General features: G+C 37.2%; 1 protein-coding gene across 1 annotated transcript in view; it reads right to left on the bottom strand.

Annotated features, from left to right (window-relative positions):
- The window catches only part of COL9A1 (collagen type IX alpha 1 chain), a 93,422-nt gene extending 73,538 nt beyond the window's left edge, over positions 1-19,884 (bottom strand). Inside the window, exons 1-5 of the mRNA XM_046005753.1 lie at positions 19,871-19,884; positions 11,302-11,375; positions 10,033-10,110; positions 9,763-9,895; positions 3,754-4,150 (exon numbers count right to left, since the gene is read on the bottom strand). Coding sequence (XP_045861709.1) covers positions 3,754-4,150; positions 9,763-9,895; positions 10,033-10,110; positions 11,302-11,375; positions 19,871-19,884 — 696 coding nt within the window. The remainder of the gene's footprint in view (positions 1-3,753; positions 4,151-9,762; positions 9,896-10,032; positions 10,111-11,301; positions 11,376-19,870) is intronic.
- Between the last annotated feature and the right edge of the window lie 343 nt (positions 19,885-20,227).

The following is a 20,227-nucleotide window of genomic DNA, read 5'->3' on the forward strand; positions in this document are numbered from 1 at the left end:
CACAAGATAGGATAGATATGAGAAAATCACAAACAAGTACAATATAAATGAGTCTTTTAGCATTAGTGCTCCATCAAATGTTGTTTTCAATTGCATTTTTTATTATGTAGTTCCTAGGGCTACCTTTTGACATTTGCTAATACCTTTAGAAGGGATGTTTGCTTTTGATTTATTTGCTCAAGAAAAGCCAGTGTTAATCCCGAGAAAAGTATTCAATTAATCTAGAATGTCAAAGATTAGAATGAATCCAATTTCATGGAGAAAAATTAAAAAATATACTCTTCCTTATTGTTTTTATGTTAGTGGCACAGTTCACTCCAATATAAAATTTCTCACGCATTAATATGGACTATTTGCTGTCTCCAGATGGAGAGAAGGGTGCCCTATAAGTATACTTCTACCTCCTAAAATATATAGATACTGTTATTCGTCACTCTCTTAAATTTTCTAAGGGATTTATGGTCACTGTTGAGCTTCGGTAATTGCCAACAACTTCAGATTTCAGCCAAACTGGTAAGAAGTCAGAAACATAAAACAAGAATAAAAACAAGGGTTTAGGGTCAACTCACAGCATTGAACTTGGACTTTGGGAACTTGTATGAGTATTTGACTACTCTAGTCTAGAAAAGTAAGGAGCATGTGGAAAGACTAACAAAACTTGAAAAGGAAAGAATTTATATATGTGGGAATTCCCTAATGAGAGCCTCTCTTCCTTCAACACTGGACACTATCTTCTCCTGGATAATGCTCACTCAGCCCCAGGGTTTCTCCAAACATCATCTTCTACAGTAAACATGATTGACCTCCACTTTCATGCCTCCCTGGCCTGATCAGGTTGGGGACTTTCTTCCCTGTGCTTCCATTCACTATCATAACACTTATCATGTCGTATTGTCATTGTTTACTTATCTCAACCCCTTACTCTCAAGAGACTGAACTGAAGAAGACAAGATCTGTGAATTATTTAACTTTGCATACCTAGTATTTAGCCACATGATGAAAGTCTACTAAATTCATAACCAAGTAGGTTATGTGTGAGAACATGTTTTATAGTGTATAGTCCTCCTTCTTAAAAAAAAAAAAGTTATTTTGTTTGTCCTGCAAAGTAAATTCTGAAAAGTCTACACAAATCACAAATGCCTTCCAAAATGTAAGTGAGGAAATGCTTCGAAAAGAATATGTGGTTATACATATTTTTACTTTTCTCAAAGGGAAGTTAGTTTGCACAGCAGAAAATAGGTAGATTAAAAATTTTATGCATAACATGGCTTCTTACAAACCAGGAAGCCCTCTTGAAGGTACATCTTCAATGGAGAAATGGAGATAATCTGTGCTTGCTATCTTAAAAAATTGTTGCAAGGATAAAATAAGTTAATGGGAATCAGAGCATTTTTGAAACTTTAAATTGGCATGTTAAGGGTATTAAGATGCTTAAATAGCATAAATGGGTTTTCCTTACATAGAATGTTCTATTTCTTTGTCTAATAGAGGGTAAAAATTGAGGAATACATTTTGGTACAAGTTTGAGTTTGACATTGTCACTGTCAGTCCCTGGACGTAAATAGGATTTTTTTGGCCTATAACTTTGACCTGTTTTAGTTATTATTACTACCCACCACTATACATCAAATATGAAACTTTAATGAAGCTTTAGGTTCAAGTCTCTTTTGTCTTTCCTTGTGGGAGAGTGAAAACTCAGTATAAAGGAAAAAAATTGTTCATGCCTGCTTCAATTACTTTTAACATTGGCTACAGTGGACTGACTTTGAAAAGCTCCTTGGTGGACCAGAGGCAAAATACAATATCAGCTAGCAGGTTCTTTGTTGCATGCCTGCACATGGCAGAATAAAATGGAGGATAACTGGTCTTAACTGGTCTCCACTCTGATATGAAACTAGACTTGGCAGAAAACCTACAATCAGCTATAGCATTATTGGCTAGATTATAATATATTGGAGTAATATTGAGACTTTACCACTCTGGCAATCAAAGAGTTTAATAACATCCTCACATCCAGAATTATAGTGATCTGAAGTGTTTCATAAGAAATGCGTTAAATGGGTGATGGGGTTTAAGGAGGGCACTGGTTGTAATAAACACCAGGTGTTGCATGGAAGGGATGAACCAGTAAATTTCACACCTGAAACTAATACGACTCTGTACGTTAACTACCGGAATTGAAATAAAAACTTGAAACTACAAAAAAATGAAGTGTCTTTCAAGACCAATGAATCAACAAATCAATTCTGCACATACTTGATCGATGTTCATTACACTAAAGAGGTGCCTTAAGGTCTCCCTGCCCTTACCCATGGTAAATGACACAGATACTGCAGAAATTTGGTGTTGTCCCAAACCAATCCCATGCCATTGCAACAGTCTTACTGCGTGAAATTTCAAGATGCATAATAGTGGTCCCATTGGCTTTTTAACCCAGACACTTGAAGTGTGATAACTCATTAGTTGAAGAAATAGTTTCTCAAGTGTCTACAAGCCAGAGCAGTAATGTGGCAGTTACAAATTGCTTCCTGTCCATCACAGAATATAGAAATTTCACACTACCCTTCACACTAATCACAGTTCTTCCCTTGAAAATAAGTTACTTGAACAATTCCATTACTGAGTGCCTGATAACCTTTTTCCTTTGGAGAAGTATACAGAAACAATTCAAAATCATTGTATCACCCCTGCTACATGCCATGATATGAGTTTTGGGACCAGAATGTAACAGTTCTATATGAGAAGAGAGAGAATATGTTGGCATCCTAGTTTATTGAACTCTAAATTCTATAATTTTCTCCCAAAGAATACTTATCATATAAGATATGTTTTTAAACTCCTGTAATAATATTGTAGAATATCCTTTTAAAGTATTCAATGAAATCTAAACAATTCAAAATGGTAGCACTATATGGTATTAGTTGGTACAACTATTCGGTTATTGCATAATTCCTAACCTTTATATCCATGGAATTCTACAGCAAAACAGAGTTCTAAAATTGTTTACTTTTATAATATGTCATGCAAGACCTACTTCTAACTATGTATTGTACCATCTATATGCTTTTCATTCTTGTTAATCAGACATCATATGGCTTCCTAACCTTCTCTCTCACGCCCTGCAGTTAGAATCTGCTACCTTTCTTCCCTTCATCACACACACACACACACACACACGCACGCACACACACATGCACACACACACTCAATTTCACACAGACATATCATCCAAACCAACTGGTCTCCAGACCTGGATTGGGCCCACTTATTCTCCACTTCCTTTTCATTTAATGCCCTTTTCCTCAGCTCGTGCAGATCCTTCTGTTTCAAGATGCATTGCCTTCAAGAAGCACAGACTTACTGAATCCACCATTTGTCTTAACCTCACTTTGAACATTCTCATTAGTTATTTATACCCAGTGTGTGCCACACCAGTATTGTCTTCTTTTACATTGCCTCTGAAGGATTCTGGAGGTCCAGGTCAGCATGTAGCATTTTCCAAGTAGACTTGAAATTCCTCAAGACCAGGAGCCATTTATTCGACTTTCTCTGATTTCCCAATTTATCTGATACATGCTGCGTGCTCAAAACAGGCACTGAATGCTTTTTGAGTAAGTGCTTGAATGAATTTTGAAAATGAATAACTATTCATTGCTTAAGATGTTCAGATGATTATCAAAGATACCTGAAGTATTAGTTTTTAATCAATGCAGTTTTGTTTTAATCAACCGTCATGTATGGTTTTATACTTACCGGAACAGAAACTTGAGGATTATCTGCAAGTTTTCCCAGCACAGCAAAGCCATCAACATTGATTTGACCTCTTGGCTTTATAGGTAAGGATTGAATCCTGTTGCAATCAACAAAAAGAGTAGCACTACTTCTTTCTACACCAATCATGATCTTATGCCACTGGGAATCAAACAAGGAAGGCAGATTTGAAAAGGTTGCAGTTTGGAGACTTCCATCCAGTCCCTTGTATGAAAATGCAACAGATTTTGTTTGGCCATTAATCTTCACGCCAACTTGCTCCTTCCCTGAGGAATCCTGAATCTGCCAAATGCTCCAGTTCTTTTCAAGTGTGCTTCCAGTCATCCGAAAAGTAGTTAAAAAGGAGTACTCTTCAGGCAGACCACTGGGATATAAACGCCTGAGTAAAATTTTAAAACAGTAAATAAAAGTCTTGTTTTTTGTACCCATGCATATTACCATATTCCCTTATGCTTTCTTAGATTCCAGACCTACAGAAAGGCTACAGTGTAAAAAAACCATGCACTGTTTGTTCTTTCATGACTGTCCATAAAAACCTTCAGAGAAGTTCAGTCATTCATGTATGTTAACGCTCCATCCTAAAATACTCTTAAAAAAAAAACCCTTCCTCACAGCTAAGGAGGGTTCCCAATGCCACATAACCCAATAATATTACTATTTATGCTACCTAAAGAGCTCCTGTTCAGCAATTCCATCTCAGCCAAAAAACATATTCTTGCAAGGTTCTTGGCAGCATTTCTTTCACAAATTAAAGAAGAGTTCATTTGGAATCCCAATCAGCTCTACTAGTTAATAAAGCCATTTAATTAAAGCAGCTTTTAAATTTTTTAATTTTAATATAGTACATTGTTAGGAGTATTTATTTCCACAATTGCCTGGGTAGTTCCCTCCACAATTATATCCTAGATCCACATACGCATTTTGAGATTCAGTCACTAAAAACCTTAGAACCTCCTTCACACTGAGCATGTTAGGTGCCATTAATTTTGTTTGGTAAATAATAATATTTGACATTTCTGAAAATAGTTATGGACCAGGACTCGAAGTCCTGAATAACCTTCCTTCAGGTCAGATTCCTGTTAAAGAGCCCCATCTTGTGAAAGTAAAAAAGAGAAAGGCAAGAAGAAATATCTAAGTAGATGCTGATTTGATTTGTTACAAAATGAATAACATAAATTTATTATATTGGCCTATGTGTCACTGCCAGTTGCAATAAAATACATTGTTGGGGGCAAGAATTTCTAAACCAAAAAATTATTCAGTTCCAAGAAGTTTTACCAATACGTGAAATTATTCAACTTACTAAGATTTTCTATCTTTACTTTGACTTTAACTATAAAACTTAATCATCCCTCACAATATTATAAATAAACATAAAACTTACTGCAAGTACTTTTGTACACCTTCAGTAAAATGGGTCAACTGTGTCAACAAATTTCATTGCTTTGCTGATTTTATAAAAATAACAAAAATATGAAGCTTTTCATCTGAACACCCTTTGAGCATCCAAGTACTTCTTTTAACTTTACATCTCAAATGACTTCATTTTTATATATAATATTGGGTGAATTCCTTTGTTACTACACATTCTTAAATGATCACTGGTGATATGTATTATACTTATTGTAAAGTTTTCAATTCATTAAGTATTTGTCAAATATACAGGAGATGTTGGGGTGCCTGGGTGGCTCAGTCAGTTAAGCATCTGCCTTTGGCTCAGGTCGTGATCTCAGGGTCCTGGGATCAAGCCCCACACTGGGTCCCTTGCTCAGTGGGGTGTGCTTCTCCCTCTCCCTCTGCCCTCACCCCCCATTCCTGATTTCTCTCATTGTCTCTCAAATAAATAAAATATTTCTTTAAAAAATGTATACAGGAGATTTTAACACACACATTTAAAAAGATTCAGTTTGGAGCTAAAGAAAAAAATGTGTGCAAGAACTATTTCTCGAGAATAAAGATGTCTACATTTGATATTTACTTTTAATATAGATTTTGAAATATTTCCTTTGACTTCAAGATTTTCAGGATATGCATATGCCAGACTAACCTCTAGAGAAGAAGCTAAGGTTCACTGTTGACAGTATAATATATTGCCTACTTTATAATTATAAAACCTTATAGAAGTTCATACATTTCACTTAACTGACCTCAACTAACTTGGAGCTGGGAGATAAGTTTTAAAAATTTTATTCAATGGTGAAATTTGAGAAATATCCATTTAAATTATGAATGTGTTATTTCAATATTCTTCTCATTTAGTGATCTGGATTTAACCAGATGCTTCAAGAATTTATTCTTCTTTGTTGTCCAAATATAGTTATTGTTGAGCTGTGAGCCCTTCACAAGAAGAAAGATGAATCTTAATGTTTTGTTCTCTTCCTTAAAATATACTTTTTTTAGGTTTTTGTAAACTTATGTTACCAATGTATTTGTTTACAGATGCACTGAGCAAGGCTGTAGAATTTCATCAGTCCCTAGATAAAACAAATCTATTTTGCTTGGATTCCACTAGTCACAGTAACTTGTCTAAGTGACTCTTTTGTAAAGAGATTTTGAGGTTGACTAAGGAATCTCTCCCAATTTATACTTCATCTCATCTTTCCTGCTAAATAAGCAAAGAGATTATATTGAAGGTAGGATAGAATAGAATGTCCCCATTTATCTCTGACTTCGTTTTGTAATGCCAAACGCTTTTTTTTTTTAATGACCTGGTGACTGAGGTTACTAGAACAATTCATTTATAGACATATTGTTAAATCAAAGGTATCCATCTGTTCTCTTTCTTCATATGCATGAAAATTATATATATATACATATATATGTTTGTATATGTATATATAAGTATAGACAAGATTATCATGTTAGTCTTTTAAACTAGGTAATATAATTTGTCAGTATAAGAAAAGGGGGCGCCTGGGTGGCTCAGTGGGTTAAGCCTCTGCTTTCAGCTCAGGTCATGATCTCAGGGTCCTGGGATCGAGCCCCGCATCAGGCTCCCTGCCTGCTTCCCTCTCTCTGCCTCTCTCTCTCTCTCTCTCTGCCTGCCTCTCTGCCTACTTGTGATCTCTGTCAAATAAATTTAAAAAAAAAAAAAAAGAAAAAAGGAAAATTCCTTTTAGTGTACAAATTCACAAATTGTATCTGTATCTATACACACTTAAGACCTTTTGGAAGTCCTCACAAGTCTAATTTACATAGCAGTCAGTAGCATTGTCTTTTTTCAATACCTGAGATTCTGTTCTTGCAAAGATGCTATGCACATCGATAAGTAAACTTGACAGCATACATAATGTCAAAGAAGTTGGATCTATAAATGATTTATTTCATTATGTTACAATCTGCACAGAGTACCTTAAAAGAAGAACTCTAAGTGTTTGAATAAAAGATAAGGAGACTAGACCTTGAAACATTTGTTTATGACCTTAACCCAAAAAAGAACCAAAAATTATATTTGTTAAGGTAAACAAACACAAAATGTTTATAAATCTGAGTTGAGAATATGATATTATTATGTCTAAATATGTCTCAGAATCTTTCAAAAAACTGAAAATAGGAGGGTAAATTCTGACTCTATCACATCAGCCTTATACGCCGTACTCTCATTTCCCTCCCATGAAAATCCTGTTAAGGTTTTTTTTTTTTCATTCCCTCAGAACTTATATTCTCCAGAATAGAAATTTCCTTTAAACCGAGACTACTTCCTGCATGGTCTGAGAGCAATTCCAGTCCCTGCTTTTCTTGCCACCCAGTTTTTGAATCAGTAGGACTGGGAGGGCAGCTTGAAAAGAAAGAACCCACTAAGGAGAAAAGGCTCCCATCTGCACGCACACCTTCTCCTTCTAGTACTCTCTACTAATTGAATGAATACTTAACTAATACCACTGTGTGCTAGGCTCTATCCAAACCCTCTCCAACTTACTAACATTTGCTCTTCGTGGCAAATCTACAACACAGTTATCATTCTTGATTTATGCTGAAGGGACTGAAACAAAGACAGTGTAAGTACTTGCCCCAAAGTACACTTTATTACCTATTTACGACTCCATTTATTTCAACGCTCTGGCTCTCCCCTCCTCTTTTTATTTCCTTTTCCTAATTTACCTAATTCTTTTTTCATCTTATAATAAGCTTTGTCAGTAAAACAGAGTTTTTTAGTCTTTGAGGGTCATGGAGTCAAGGAAATAGGGAATACAGGACATTGGTTATATTTTGTGAAAAATAGTAACAGCTCTAGGCACTTAGAGAAAAGCAACAGCAAAGATGAACAAGAGATACAGGTTTATGTGACCTCAAGTTGGTCAGTACCTGAACTTAGAGTTAATGACAGTCCAGATTGTACCTCAAATTATAGAAAAGGGAATTAGGTCAGCATTAGGGGGTCTTGCATCATGTTTATTTTATTAAGGAAAGAAAAAAATGAATGGTTTTTTTAAAGCTTATTTAGGAACACATCTAGAGCTAGACACTGGGCATGGAGCCTACTTAAAAAAAAAGAAGAAGAAGAACACAGCTAGCCTTTCAGTGCATGAAAAGAAAATATAAGCAAAATTTTTTTAAAAGTCAGTAGCTGTTATCATGCCTGTAATCTTTCCAAGTGTGAATAATTTTCCAGAGTCAGTATTGAGTAGTGGTTGAGGTACCATTCTGCCTGAATTTCCATCTTTCTAGCACCTCCCTACCCTGAGACCTCATGTAAGTAACTTAAATTTTCTGGCCTCAGTTTCCTCTTTCATAAAATATGGATAATAATGTCTCTACTGCAGGGTTGTGATGAGGATGAGATTTAATGTTAATTAGTAACTTTAGAAAAAGAGCTTATGCAGTGCACTATTGTCATTTTATAAAATATAGTTCATATTTAGAAAAAATATAGTTTGTATATTCAAAATATGAATTTCTATCTGCAATCTGGTATATATCAAAATATTCTAACTTGACCAAATTATATATAAACATTTAGAGCTTTTTTTTTAAGATTTTATTTATTTATTTGACAGACAGAGATCACAAGTAGGCAGAGAGGTAGAGAGAGAGAGAGGAGAGGGAAGCAGGCTCCCTGCTGAGCAGAGAGCGCAATGTGGGGCTCGATCCCAGGACCCTGAGATCATGACCTGAGCTGAAGGCAGAGGCTTTAACCCACTGAGCCACCAGGTGCCCCACATTTAGAGTTTTTATAATACTCTTTTACTCTTCTAAATAATCATTATTTACTTTTACAACTTAATCTTTATCAAAGCCCTAATTTTCTTATTTATCTATCAAAGGAAACTTAATTCAGTTTTTTTGCATTGCACTAAAACATACAATAATCATGATAATTACATTTATGGTATTTAAATGATACAAAGCTGAAAGTCCTGAAGCTCATTCATAACAATGGCTTGACTCAACTTACATACACTAAAGCACCACAGTTATAAATATTTTAAAGGATAAAAAACATAGTTCTAGAGAGGAAGGTAAACAAAGTGGAGAATTTTTAAATTATTATCACTATCATTGCTTCGGTGATCATTATTCTAGTTTTGCTTTTGTTTGATTCCTGCCAGGAGCCAAGCAGCAGATGTGTGGTTCAATTTCAGCACTGGACGTTTGAACAGCACCATTGTGAGTCCTCTAACCACTCCACGGTTCCTAGTTAAATTTATGCTTAACCTCTGGCACTTTTCACAGAGGGTCCTTTCAGCCAAAACCAGACAAATTACACAAAAACAGTGAGCAAAGTAATAAGAACACGTCCTGAATCAATGTATAATGGTTTCAGTGATTTTTTGCTTCTTGGAATGAAAAGTAAATTACATACTGAAAACATGAAGAGTATTCACGTATTTAGACACTGAACCCTGAAGATGGGTAAATAAATTTCTTCATCTTCAAATAAATTGGTGATCTAAGAAGCATTGAGCATGAGAGGATTTTCTAACATTGCATAGCTTTTCATTTTTTAAAATGCATTTGAGACAGATAATTAGATAAAATATTTTTGTATACCTTGTTGGAATCCTGAAGTCTACATTATTTCCCAATTTGTAAGCCACTTGTAATGCAGTTGATCCCACTACCCTCTGAATAGCTCTTCTAGATGCTGCTTTATCTACCTGGAACTGAGAAATCAAGTCAAAGCCTACAAAAAGGGAACACAGAATAAAAAGTCTAAAATGAGATTGGTTATATTCCTTTCCACAACCTTCCCAAATAATAGAATATATCAGGTAAGTTTATAGAAAGCATGCATTTTCAATATGATATAAGGCTACTTGCCTGGTAAATCATCTTGGCCAATCCTGACCTTTGGACAGAGTTCATTTCCACCATTAGAATTTGAATTAACAGGGAACCCTGCAAAAGAGTAGCATGTCATCCTACCCTAACCCCTACAAGGACCATGAAGATATATCAATAACAACAAGAGCTGAACAACTATTTAAAAGAGGAGAATATGCCAAATAGCTTGCTTATAGTGTATTTGACTTTAACTCTATGACTCTATGATTATAATTAATTTATCTTCAACTCATCCTGGAAGAGAAACAAGGTGGAAGGGTTTAGTAATTTGTACTGGGAAATGTTCCTTTGGGAGAAGTTGGGAATTTGTTCCTTTTGGAAGCAGAGCTGTGCAATGTTCTGAATGGCATGGTGTCAGACGCCAGTTTGGGAAACTTCTGGTGGCTTGGACTAGAAAATATTCCTCAAACACCACAAATTTTAGGATTCTTAAGAGAATCCAGAGCCAGCTTTGAGCGAGTTAATGAGACTTCTGGAGAGCAGGGTTCTTAGGAATCTTTGTTAAATAGAGGAGTTGGCAGGGAGACTTGGGTTTCGTTAATCCAAAATAAAATATATAGGGTGATTTTAATTTTACAAATTCATTCCAAGAGATCATAAAAGGGTCCCAACTAGAGTCTTGCTCGCATCCTAGAATGGGGAAAAGTAATGAAAAAAAAAAAAGAATCATAAAAATGATTAAACCCTTAATTCAATGAGAAATCCTAGAATTAAATTGGGTGCTCCTTACACAGGTGGAAAGTTGCAGGGAGAAAGATTTTTAAGAAGGCTTCTTTTAACTGTCCAATCCCAGCACCCTGCTGAGACAGACCTGACAACAGAGACTTCCTAGACTTCAGAAAAAGCATTTTCCAGCTACAAGTTTTGGCTCAGCCATCCCAGTATATTAAAACAGTTTTTACAACTCCACTGACCCCAGGTCATTCATCCATCCATTCATCCATCTGTCGGTCCACCCACCCAACCTTACCAATCACCATGTGAACCAAGTAGGTACTGTGCAAGGCACTAGAGTACCCAGCTTGGGCTTTCCTGCCAGTTGTGATCACAGCCAGGACTTCTCTTCTATACCCAACACTGGCCACATAAAACCAGCCACGGAGCAATCCCCTGGCTAAAGCAGGATGGAAGAGTGAGGCTGTGGAGGACCATGGATGCTTCACTCAGTCCTCACTCAGCCACAGCCCTGCCTGATCCTTTCTGGGAACAAGTGATATTTCAAAATCCAGAAACTGTGGCCCTTACTTGGGCGACGCTTGACAGCAGCAGATGCCCAAGATCCCAGGAAACTGCATACAAAGAAGAAAACTGGAATTTTCCTGAAGAGGAGAAAAGACAATAACTCAAATAAGAATCCCTCCAGATGGGAACTACTTAAATATTTTGATACCTGGTAAACACGATTAATGTAGGTGATCAAATCTCATTATAGTTTATTTTTTCCACTTGACTTTGAAATCTTTAGAGATTTAATGAATTCTCACATTTCCAGCTCCTACACTAAAACAATCATGAAACTGCTGTTTGCTTTATCTCACTTTCTCTATATCTACCTATTTCACCATTTCTACATCTATTTCCTCGTCTATGTTTTCTTTTATCTTAGTATTTCTCCTTCTTCACTTTAATAGCTCTCTCTCTCCTTTCTCTGTCTGTCCCCTGTCTCTTATGCTTGTTCTCTTGTCTCACTCTCATCTGTCTGCCTGTCTTTCTCCATCTGTGTCTCTGTCTTGGTCTCTCTCTTATTCTCCTCTCCCTTCTCCCATCTTCTCTCACCTCCTCTCATCCTACCACCACTGCAGAAACACAGACCCTTGGGGCGCCTGGGTGGCTCAGCGGGTTAAAGCCTCTGCCTTCAGCTCAGGTCATGATCCCAGGGTCCTGGGATCGAGCCCCGCATCAGGCTCTCTGCCTGGCTGGGAGCCTGCTTCCTCCTCTCTCTCTCTCTGCCTGCCTCTCTGCCTACTTGTAATCTCTATCTGTCAAATAAATAAAAAAATCTTAAAAAAAAAAAAGAAACACAGACCCTTGGTTCTGAGGGCCCCAACCCAGTCTCCCCACCACTCTTTCCAATGTCAAGGTCTTACCAGAAAATCTTCATTTTCCCAACTGGTTTTCTTTTGTGCCAACAGTCCCAGTGCTGAAGGGGTTGTGTGGGGAGGGAGGGTCAGTGCTCCCCCCAAGCCCCTTTCACTGTCACCCCTGGACTAATGGGTCCTGGGCCCAGCCTTGGTTCCTCCTGCCCTTGTAAGGGCTTAAAGCAAAGGGAGTGAACCAGAGGCATCTAGTGACACTTTAAACCACAGCAGAGGGAAGGGGTGGGAAGAGGCGGCCCTGTGAGCCCAGGCCTAGCCAGGGGTGTGTCCTCAAAACTAACAAGGTTACACTGAAGGAGGGATTAGCAAGGGAAAGTTTACTGAAAAGAAAAAAGTCAGGATGTGGAGAAATTCACCAGAAAAACTCAAGCAAGCTGCTATAGGAATACAGTGGAAGCTTTTAGGACTGCTCTAGGAATACAGTGAATGCTTTTAGAGGACTGCGGTAAAGAGGTGCTCACTGGAAAGCAGAGGTGTGGGAATTCATGGGCACCTTGGTGTACAGCCAACCTAGATTTGAATCTCCATTTGTTCTGAAGCTTACTAGTTCTATCTTTTGGGGAAAGTTAGTTAATCTGTCTGTAACTCAGTTACCTTGGATGAAAAGTGGGCTGAAAATAGTTACCTAAAACAATTGTTTTTAAGTCACATAGAAGAAAGTCTAATGCCTGGCTCAGGGGACAGCCATTATTCCCCATCATCATCATCATTATAGCTAATATAACTTCACTATTTGACCCCCTCTATTGAAAAAGCGTGAAGCCTGATAACATTTGATTCTCAGAATATTATAAAGTACTAAAATTATTCCTGTTTTACAGGTGAGACAACTGAGACATAGACAATAAAGTAACTTGTAATTTGCTCAAAGTTGCACAGCTAATTAATTACCCAAGACATGCTAGTTTTCTATATTTCGTGGCTAGAAGTCTTGGTAAAATGTAACATCAAGCCCCCTAGTTTTTATTTCTTCTTAAACTCTATAATTACCAGAGCTAAGCACAATATCCTGGGAAATAAGCAACATATTATCCTCTAGAAACAAGTTGAGAGCATGTTACAAGGAGCACAGACCTGAAGAGAAAGGTTTGTATTAACACCATGTCACACAAACCCATCCTCTCCTCAGAACCTCAGTACTTCAAGAGAGAGCCTCTACCCCATCCACTTGGGATGGTTGGTCTGCTTCTTGTCCCATCTTGGGGCACACTAGTGTCCACTCCAAAAACAAAGACTTTCAGGCTCAGATGATCCAATGATCTTAATATGTTTTGGCGTCTAGTGTGAAGTATTGTTTTCTTGAAATGTATTTAATTTTTAAACAATTTCATTTTTCAATTGCAAAATAAATGGCATTAGTTCTTATTTTCTGTTTGTTTCTTTAAAAAAAAAAATCCTTTCCTCTTCTGTTTTCCTCAGTTCAATGGAGAATTTGTTTCCTCTGATGAGCTGAGAACCAGGTAAACCTGAACATCTACACCATTTGTTCCCCTTTCCTTTTCTACTCATGACCTACTTGTCTCCCCCTGGCATTAGGACATCCATTTCCTCATGTTGTTTGGGGCTCTCCACAGGGCCCTGTCATTCTCCTTCCATCTATCAAAATTATGATTCCCAAGGGTAGCCATTTTCTAAGTCACAGAATTTTATAATTTATAATGGTCCTAGCCTAGCTTTTCCTTGAAAGTTGACCAGGCTTATGTAAATGGAACAGTTTATTAACCAAAAAAACTCTGAACTTCTAATTGTAGGACTTCAGAAGAGAAACCGCAGCTGGGGACCTCCTTGAAATCACACAAGGTAAGTGAGCGCTAGATCCACAGGGGAAGGGGCATTTTCCTAAGGGACCCTCTCCACTCAAGTTCTTTATCTGTAGTACAGATCCTCTAACACTATTTACTGTGGGAAACAAGAGAGGCAGGTCTTCCTATATAATGGTTTGAGAGATCCTTTTGTTGAGTGTTTTAAATATCTCACTTCTTCTTTTGTCCCCTCCTCCCACTTCGAAGAATCCTCTACAGCTAGAATAAGAAAGCAAATGAAGGGGGACTTTTAATGAAAGATTTTTTAAATGAGAAGAAAATAGGTTTTCTTACAAGCAGTTTGGCTTTATTCCAGCTTGGCAGTTTTATGTAAGATGGAGATGAGCAAGCAACAGCTCTATTAAGAACGAATGTAAATTCAGAGAAAACAAGATCTCTCTCTCTTTCTCTCTCTCACATGCACACACACACACACACATTTAAGGACACTTTTTCTCCTTTTCCCACCCTTGTTTTCTATCAATCATATTTCATAACTTGACATGGAGTCTCACAGGCAGCCGTGCAAACCCCACACTCTCTGGTCTGGGTCAGACTGTACCCTAAAATCAGACACATAAGCTTTTTCATCATTAACACCGTTCCCTCACTTCACCTAACAGTTTTTTCCTGAAAAATGATGTGGAAATGAAATCTGATCAATTATATAAGATTGTAAAAGCAGCAAGACAGTGCTATATTTTAAAATTATCCATTTTATAAATAGAAGTCTTTTATACAAAAAATTATGCTTTCATCCTCTTTACTCCCTCCCTCCCCCAACACACACTGCTCTGTACAACAAACACACACACACACACACACACACACACCTTTCCCTTTCTAGAAATCTAGAATTTTATTTACTTATAGTTTACATCAGGGAACTTCATCACAAATAATCATCTTTCTTGATCACCTACCTCTTTTGTTTTTGTACCCAGTCATTCAGCAAACACTTATTAAATGACTGTATGTACCAAGTATATAACCACTCTTACCAAGTGCTAGGAGCTGAGGAGACCAAAAAAAAAAACCAAACCCTTGTCCTGAGAAATCTCACAGCCAAGTTTGGAAGTCCAGTATGAAAATGGCTATAAAATAGTGAGGGGACAAGGTTGCAGTCACCCTGAGAACAAGTATGAACTCAGTCCAGAAGCATCAGGAAACTTTTCTCGAAGGATGTGAAATCTTAAAGCATGAATAGAGGCCTACCAAGAGAACAAGTGGGAACAATACATTCCGGGCAGAAGAAATAGCAGGTACCATGATAAAAAGGTAGGAGAGAGTATTTTAGGAACCCCAAGTTTAATTTAGGAACTCTTTCACTTGGTAAATTTTTATTGGTGACTCTTCTACCATGAGGCTTGAACTGGTCTCAGCACAGAGGTATAGCAGAGAAAGACCAGGTCCTGACCCCATGGACCTTAACAGCTGGTGGAGATAGGTATTAAGTACATTTATAAGAAGAGACATATAATTTGAATTGGAACTGTTGTAAAAATATACAGGGGTGCGTGGGTGGCTCAGTTGGTTAAGCAACTGCCTTCAGCTCAGGTCATGACCCCAGGGTCCTGGGATCCAGCCCCACATCAGGCTCCCTGCTCCAGGCGGAGCCCTCTTCTCCCTCTCCCTCTACCTGCCGCTCCCCCTATTTGTGCTCTCTCTCTCTGTCAAATAAATAGAATCTTTAAAAATACATCCAGAAGTGGGCAATGTGCATTAGAAAAAGCAGGGGTAGGTTAAGAGACTGATCAAGATTGAGGGGTAAATGAGATGATTTACCTCTGAGATGATACATTTTGACTCAGACTAGATGAGAATCCAGAGACGAGACTGATAAGGTAGACTGCAAAAGGAGAGGAAGGCAGGTGGAACCACTTGGTTTTCAAGCTTGAGCAACCAAGTATACGGTGATGTCTGATGTCATTTTCTGAAAAGACAAGTAGAAAGACCATGAAGGAGGCATCGAGTAAGGGGATAAAGAGAATCTTTGAAAGATTTTGGACTTTATTCTGGCTATTATGGGGCTGGGTGAAGAATTCGAGGCCAAAAATGACTTTTTAGATAGGTCTTCAGAATAATGGTTCTGGCATTGCTGAAGGATGGATTGAATGTGTTTGACAAATATACATGCATATATACAACTGAAACAAGTTTCAGAAGACAATATTTATCTATGCAAATGTAGTGCACTCTATTTTCTGTTTTATTCTATTTCACTTTTTAGTGATGGTGACCAACTCAACAGATAGATTTCAGGACCAGCTAATGGGTTGTAACCCCTGGTTTTAAAAACATTGTATTAGAACACAGTAGGCACCAGATAGTCACGATGCATCTTTCCCCTTATTTCCTGGCATAGGGCAGAATAGTTGGGACATCTCATAAAATTCATAGAATAGTGGGGAAGCCTCCTTAGTTTTAACACAATGATATTTTTAATTAACATGTATTTATATGTTAATGATATAAGTATCATTAACAATGATATTTTAAAATTAACATATAATGTATTATTTGCTTCAGGGCTACAGGTCTGTGAATCACAGTCTTATAAAATTCACAGCGCTGGGGTGCCTGGGTGGCTCAGTGGGTTAAGCCTTTGCCTTCGGCTCAGGTGGGGGTCTCAGGGTCCTGAGATCAAACCCCACATCAGGCTCTCTGCTCAGCAGGGAGTCTGCTTCCCCCCTCCGCACCCCCACCCCCCCCGCCTGCCTCTCTGCCTCCTTGTGATCTCTTTCTGTCAAATAAATAAACAAAATCTTTAAAAAAAAAAAAAATTGACAGCGCTTGCCATAGCACATACCCTCCCCAATATCCATTATCTAGGCACCCCATCCCTCCCACCACCACCCCCAGCAGCCCTCAGTTTGTTTCCTGAGATTAAGAGTCTCTTATGGCTAACACAATGATATTTTTAAAGTATTCTTTTGAAATAAAGTTACCATAAACACAGCTTTTTAAAAGATGCTGTGCATCCCGAATTTACTTTATAGATTAAAACCAAGAAGAAGCTCTTTTAAAATTAGCTTCCTAATAGTGTCTAATTGTAAGCTTTCTTCTGCATATTTTTTTTTTAAGATTTTATTTATTTATTTGACAGAGAGAGAGATCACAAGCAGGCAGAGAGGCAGGCAGAGAGAGAGGAGGAAGCAGGCTCCCTGTGGAGCAGAGAGCCTGATGCGGGGCTCGATCCCAGGACCCTGAGATCATGACCTGAGCCGAAGGCAGCAGCTTAATCCACTGAGCCACCCAGGCACCCCTCTTCTGCATATTTTGTCTTTGAAAATAAAAGACTCGAATGCCTAGTGACACATAGCAGTTGTGCAAAGATGCTGCAAATTAGCCACAGCTAGAACTTGAAATTTACCAAAGGAATCTGGCTGAGAGGCTGATTAATAATCAGAGTTGCTAAAAGTAGGACTCTAGCAGTTTTGCATTAAGTTTTACTGTAAAGAAATCCCACCACAATCAAAGCTCTATTTTTAATCTGCTTATTTTGGTTCCATAGTTGTAATTGTAGCCTAATCATATATAGCAAGTAAATAGAGCCTCATGATGATAGCCGTTTCTCTCTGAAATCACTCACAAATAAATGTGCTCTTGCCATGGACCATTAATACAAGAATGCATTATTTAACATAAACACTCCCCCACCTCCAAGTTTTCTGATGTATGATTTTTGCTTTCTCTAAAATATGAGCATTTGCATTACCACCACCACCACCCCCCGGAAGGGAGAAATCAAGTCCCCTCCACCACACATGTGCTTCCAACACATGTTGCTACATTTGTTGCCTAGTGGATCTTCAATTTGTAGCAGCTGATTCATGTCCTAAGCCTCTTTTGCATCTTTCAAACCTCACATACTGATCACTTGCCATATTTTTCTACATGCCATAAACCCTCCTTTTCTAACAGTGGTTCCCAAAACTACCTCAAAATCATCTGAAGATAAAAACATATTTCTGGGCTTCACCCTCAGAGTTTCTGATTCAGGAGCTTTAAGGTGGATCTGAGACTTTATATTTCTAACAAGCTCCCAGGTTGATGTTGGTGCTACTGGTCCAGTTAGAAATGCTGCTTCTAAGGTAATGTTTTCAACTCCATCGAGCTACCCCTCCTTTTTATAACTGATACAGAGTTGCAGACTGAAATTTTTTAAAATAATTACTTGCAGAATAACTTTTTAAAATAAATATAAGTTGCACCCATAAAAACAGATCTACTGGGAACTTTCACACTTATGAAAACAAATCGTACTAATTTCTTTATATTATATGGATTAAGGAAATTTACCTGGCAGAATGATATACAGAAACCAAGCCTTCCCTTTTGCACTATTCTCATTTATCAAGCAAAATATATAAAATGTGTTCCTGAATTCATGTTATCCTTTATCAATAAAATATAAAAAAGATCTTTCATTCTGAAATCACTCTCTTTTATCAAAAAACCCTTAAGAGATCATTGCTTTATATTGCATCCTATGAAATTTTATATGCATTCACTAGCTTTCACAAGCTGGAAAAAATGTTTGCTACACTAGGTGGCAGTGTAACCCTGAAATTTGAAACCTGAGCTAAAGAGTCACACTAGAATTTGATTTCCAGTCTCAGTAGATAACTTTGATTTTATGCAGATATTCCATTCTTGGTTGGTTTCCATATATATATATATATTGAAGTTTATAGTTGATTCCATTTTAGGGCTATATTGAAGTTTATAGTTGATTCCATTTTAGGGCTATTCTCAGAATAAATGTGCAAATAAAATGTAATCTGTTCAGAAAGTCTATTGAAGGAGAAAGTCACTAAACATTTAAATTTTTTAAAAAAATTTAATTCCAATATAGTTAACATACAGTGTTATATTAGTTTCATGTGTACTATATAGTGATTTCAACAGTTCTGTATATTATGCAATGCTCATTAGATACTCTTAATTCCCTTCATCTATTTCCCCCATTCCCCAACCCACCTCTCCTCTGTAACCACCTGTTTATTCTCTATAAGTAAGAGTCTGTTTTTTTGGCTTGTCTCTTTTTTTTCCCTTTGTTAACTTGTGTTGTTTCTTAAATTCCACATATGAGAGAAATCATATATTTTTTAAAAAATTTTTTTAATATATTGTTAGATTTAGTTTGCTAATATTTTGTTGAGGATTTTTGCACCTGTGTTCATCAGGAATTTTGTCCTGTAGTTCTCTTTTTTTGTGGTGTCTCTCTGGTTTTAGTATTAGGATAATGCTGGCCTCGAAGAACGAATCTGGAAGCTTTCCTTCCTCTTCTAATTTTTGGAAAAGTTTGAGAAGACTAGATGTTAACTCTTCTTTAAATGTTCAGTAGAATTCACCTGACAAGCTCTCTGGTCCTGGACTTGTTATCAGGAGTTTTTTCAATTCAATTTTATTGCTAGTAATTGGCCTGCTTAAATTTTCTATGTCTTCCTGCTTCATTCTTGGAAGGTTATATGTTTTTAAGAATTTATCCATGTCTTCTAGGTTGTCCAATCTGTTGGCATATAACTTTTCACAATAGTTTCTTACAATAATTTGTATTTCTGTGGTGTCAGTTGTCATTTCTCCTCTTAAATTTGTGATTTTGTTTGAGTCCTCTTTTTCTTTGTCAAATGAGTCTGGCTAGAGGTTTATCAGTTTTGTTGATCTTTTCAAAGAACCAGCTCCTAGATACATTGATCTGTTCTACTCTTTTGGTTTCCATATCATTTATTTCTGTTCTAATCTTTATTATTTCCTTCCTTTTGCTGGTTTGGGATTTTATTTGTTCTTTTTCTAGCTCCTTTAGGTGCGTAAGGTTAGGTTGTGTGAGATTTTTCTCGTTCCTGAGGTGGACTTGTATGGCTATACACGTCCCTCTTAGAACCACTTTTGCTGCATACCAGGATTTTGGACCAATGTGTTTTCATTTTCATTTCTTCTTTGATTTCCTGGTTGACCCATTCATTATTAGGAGCATGTTATTTAACCTCCATGTGTATGTGCTCCTTCCAGAAGTGGAGCATTGTGGTCAGAAAAGATGTATGGTATGACTTCAATCTTTGTGAATTTGAGACTTGTTTTATAGCCTAATATGTGATCAATCCAGAAGAAGGCTCTATGTGCACTTGAATGTGCATTCTGCTGTTTTAGGATGGAAAACGTGTACTGAATATATCTGTTAAATCCATTTAGTCCAGCATGTCATTCAAAGCCACTGTTTGCTTATTGTTTTTCTGTCTGGATGATCTGTCCATTGATATAAGTGAGGTG

The sequence above is a fragment of the Meles meles genome, chromosome 5, assembly GCF_922984935.1.
Source record: "Meles meles chromosome 5, mMelMel3.1 paternal haplotype, whole genome shotgun sequence".
NCBI lineage: Eukaryota > Metazoa > Chordata > Mammalia > Carnivora > Mustelidae > Meles > Meles meles.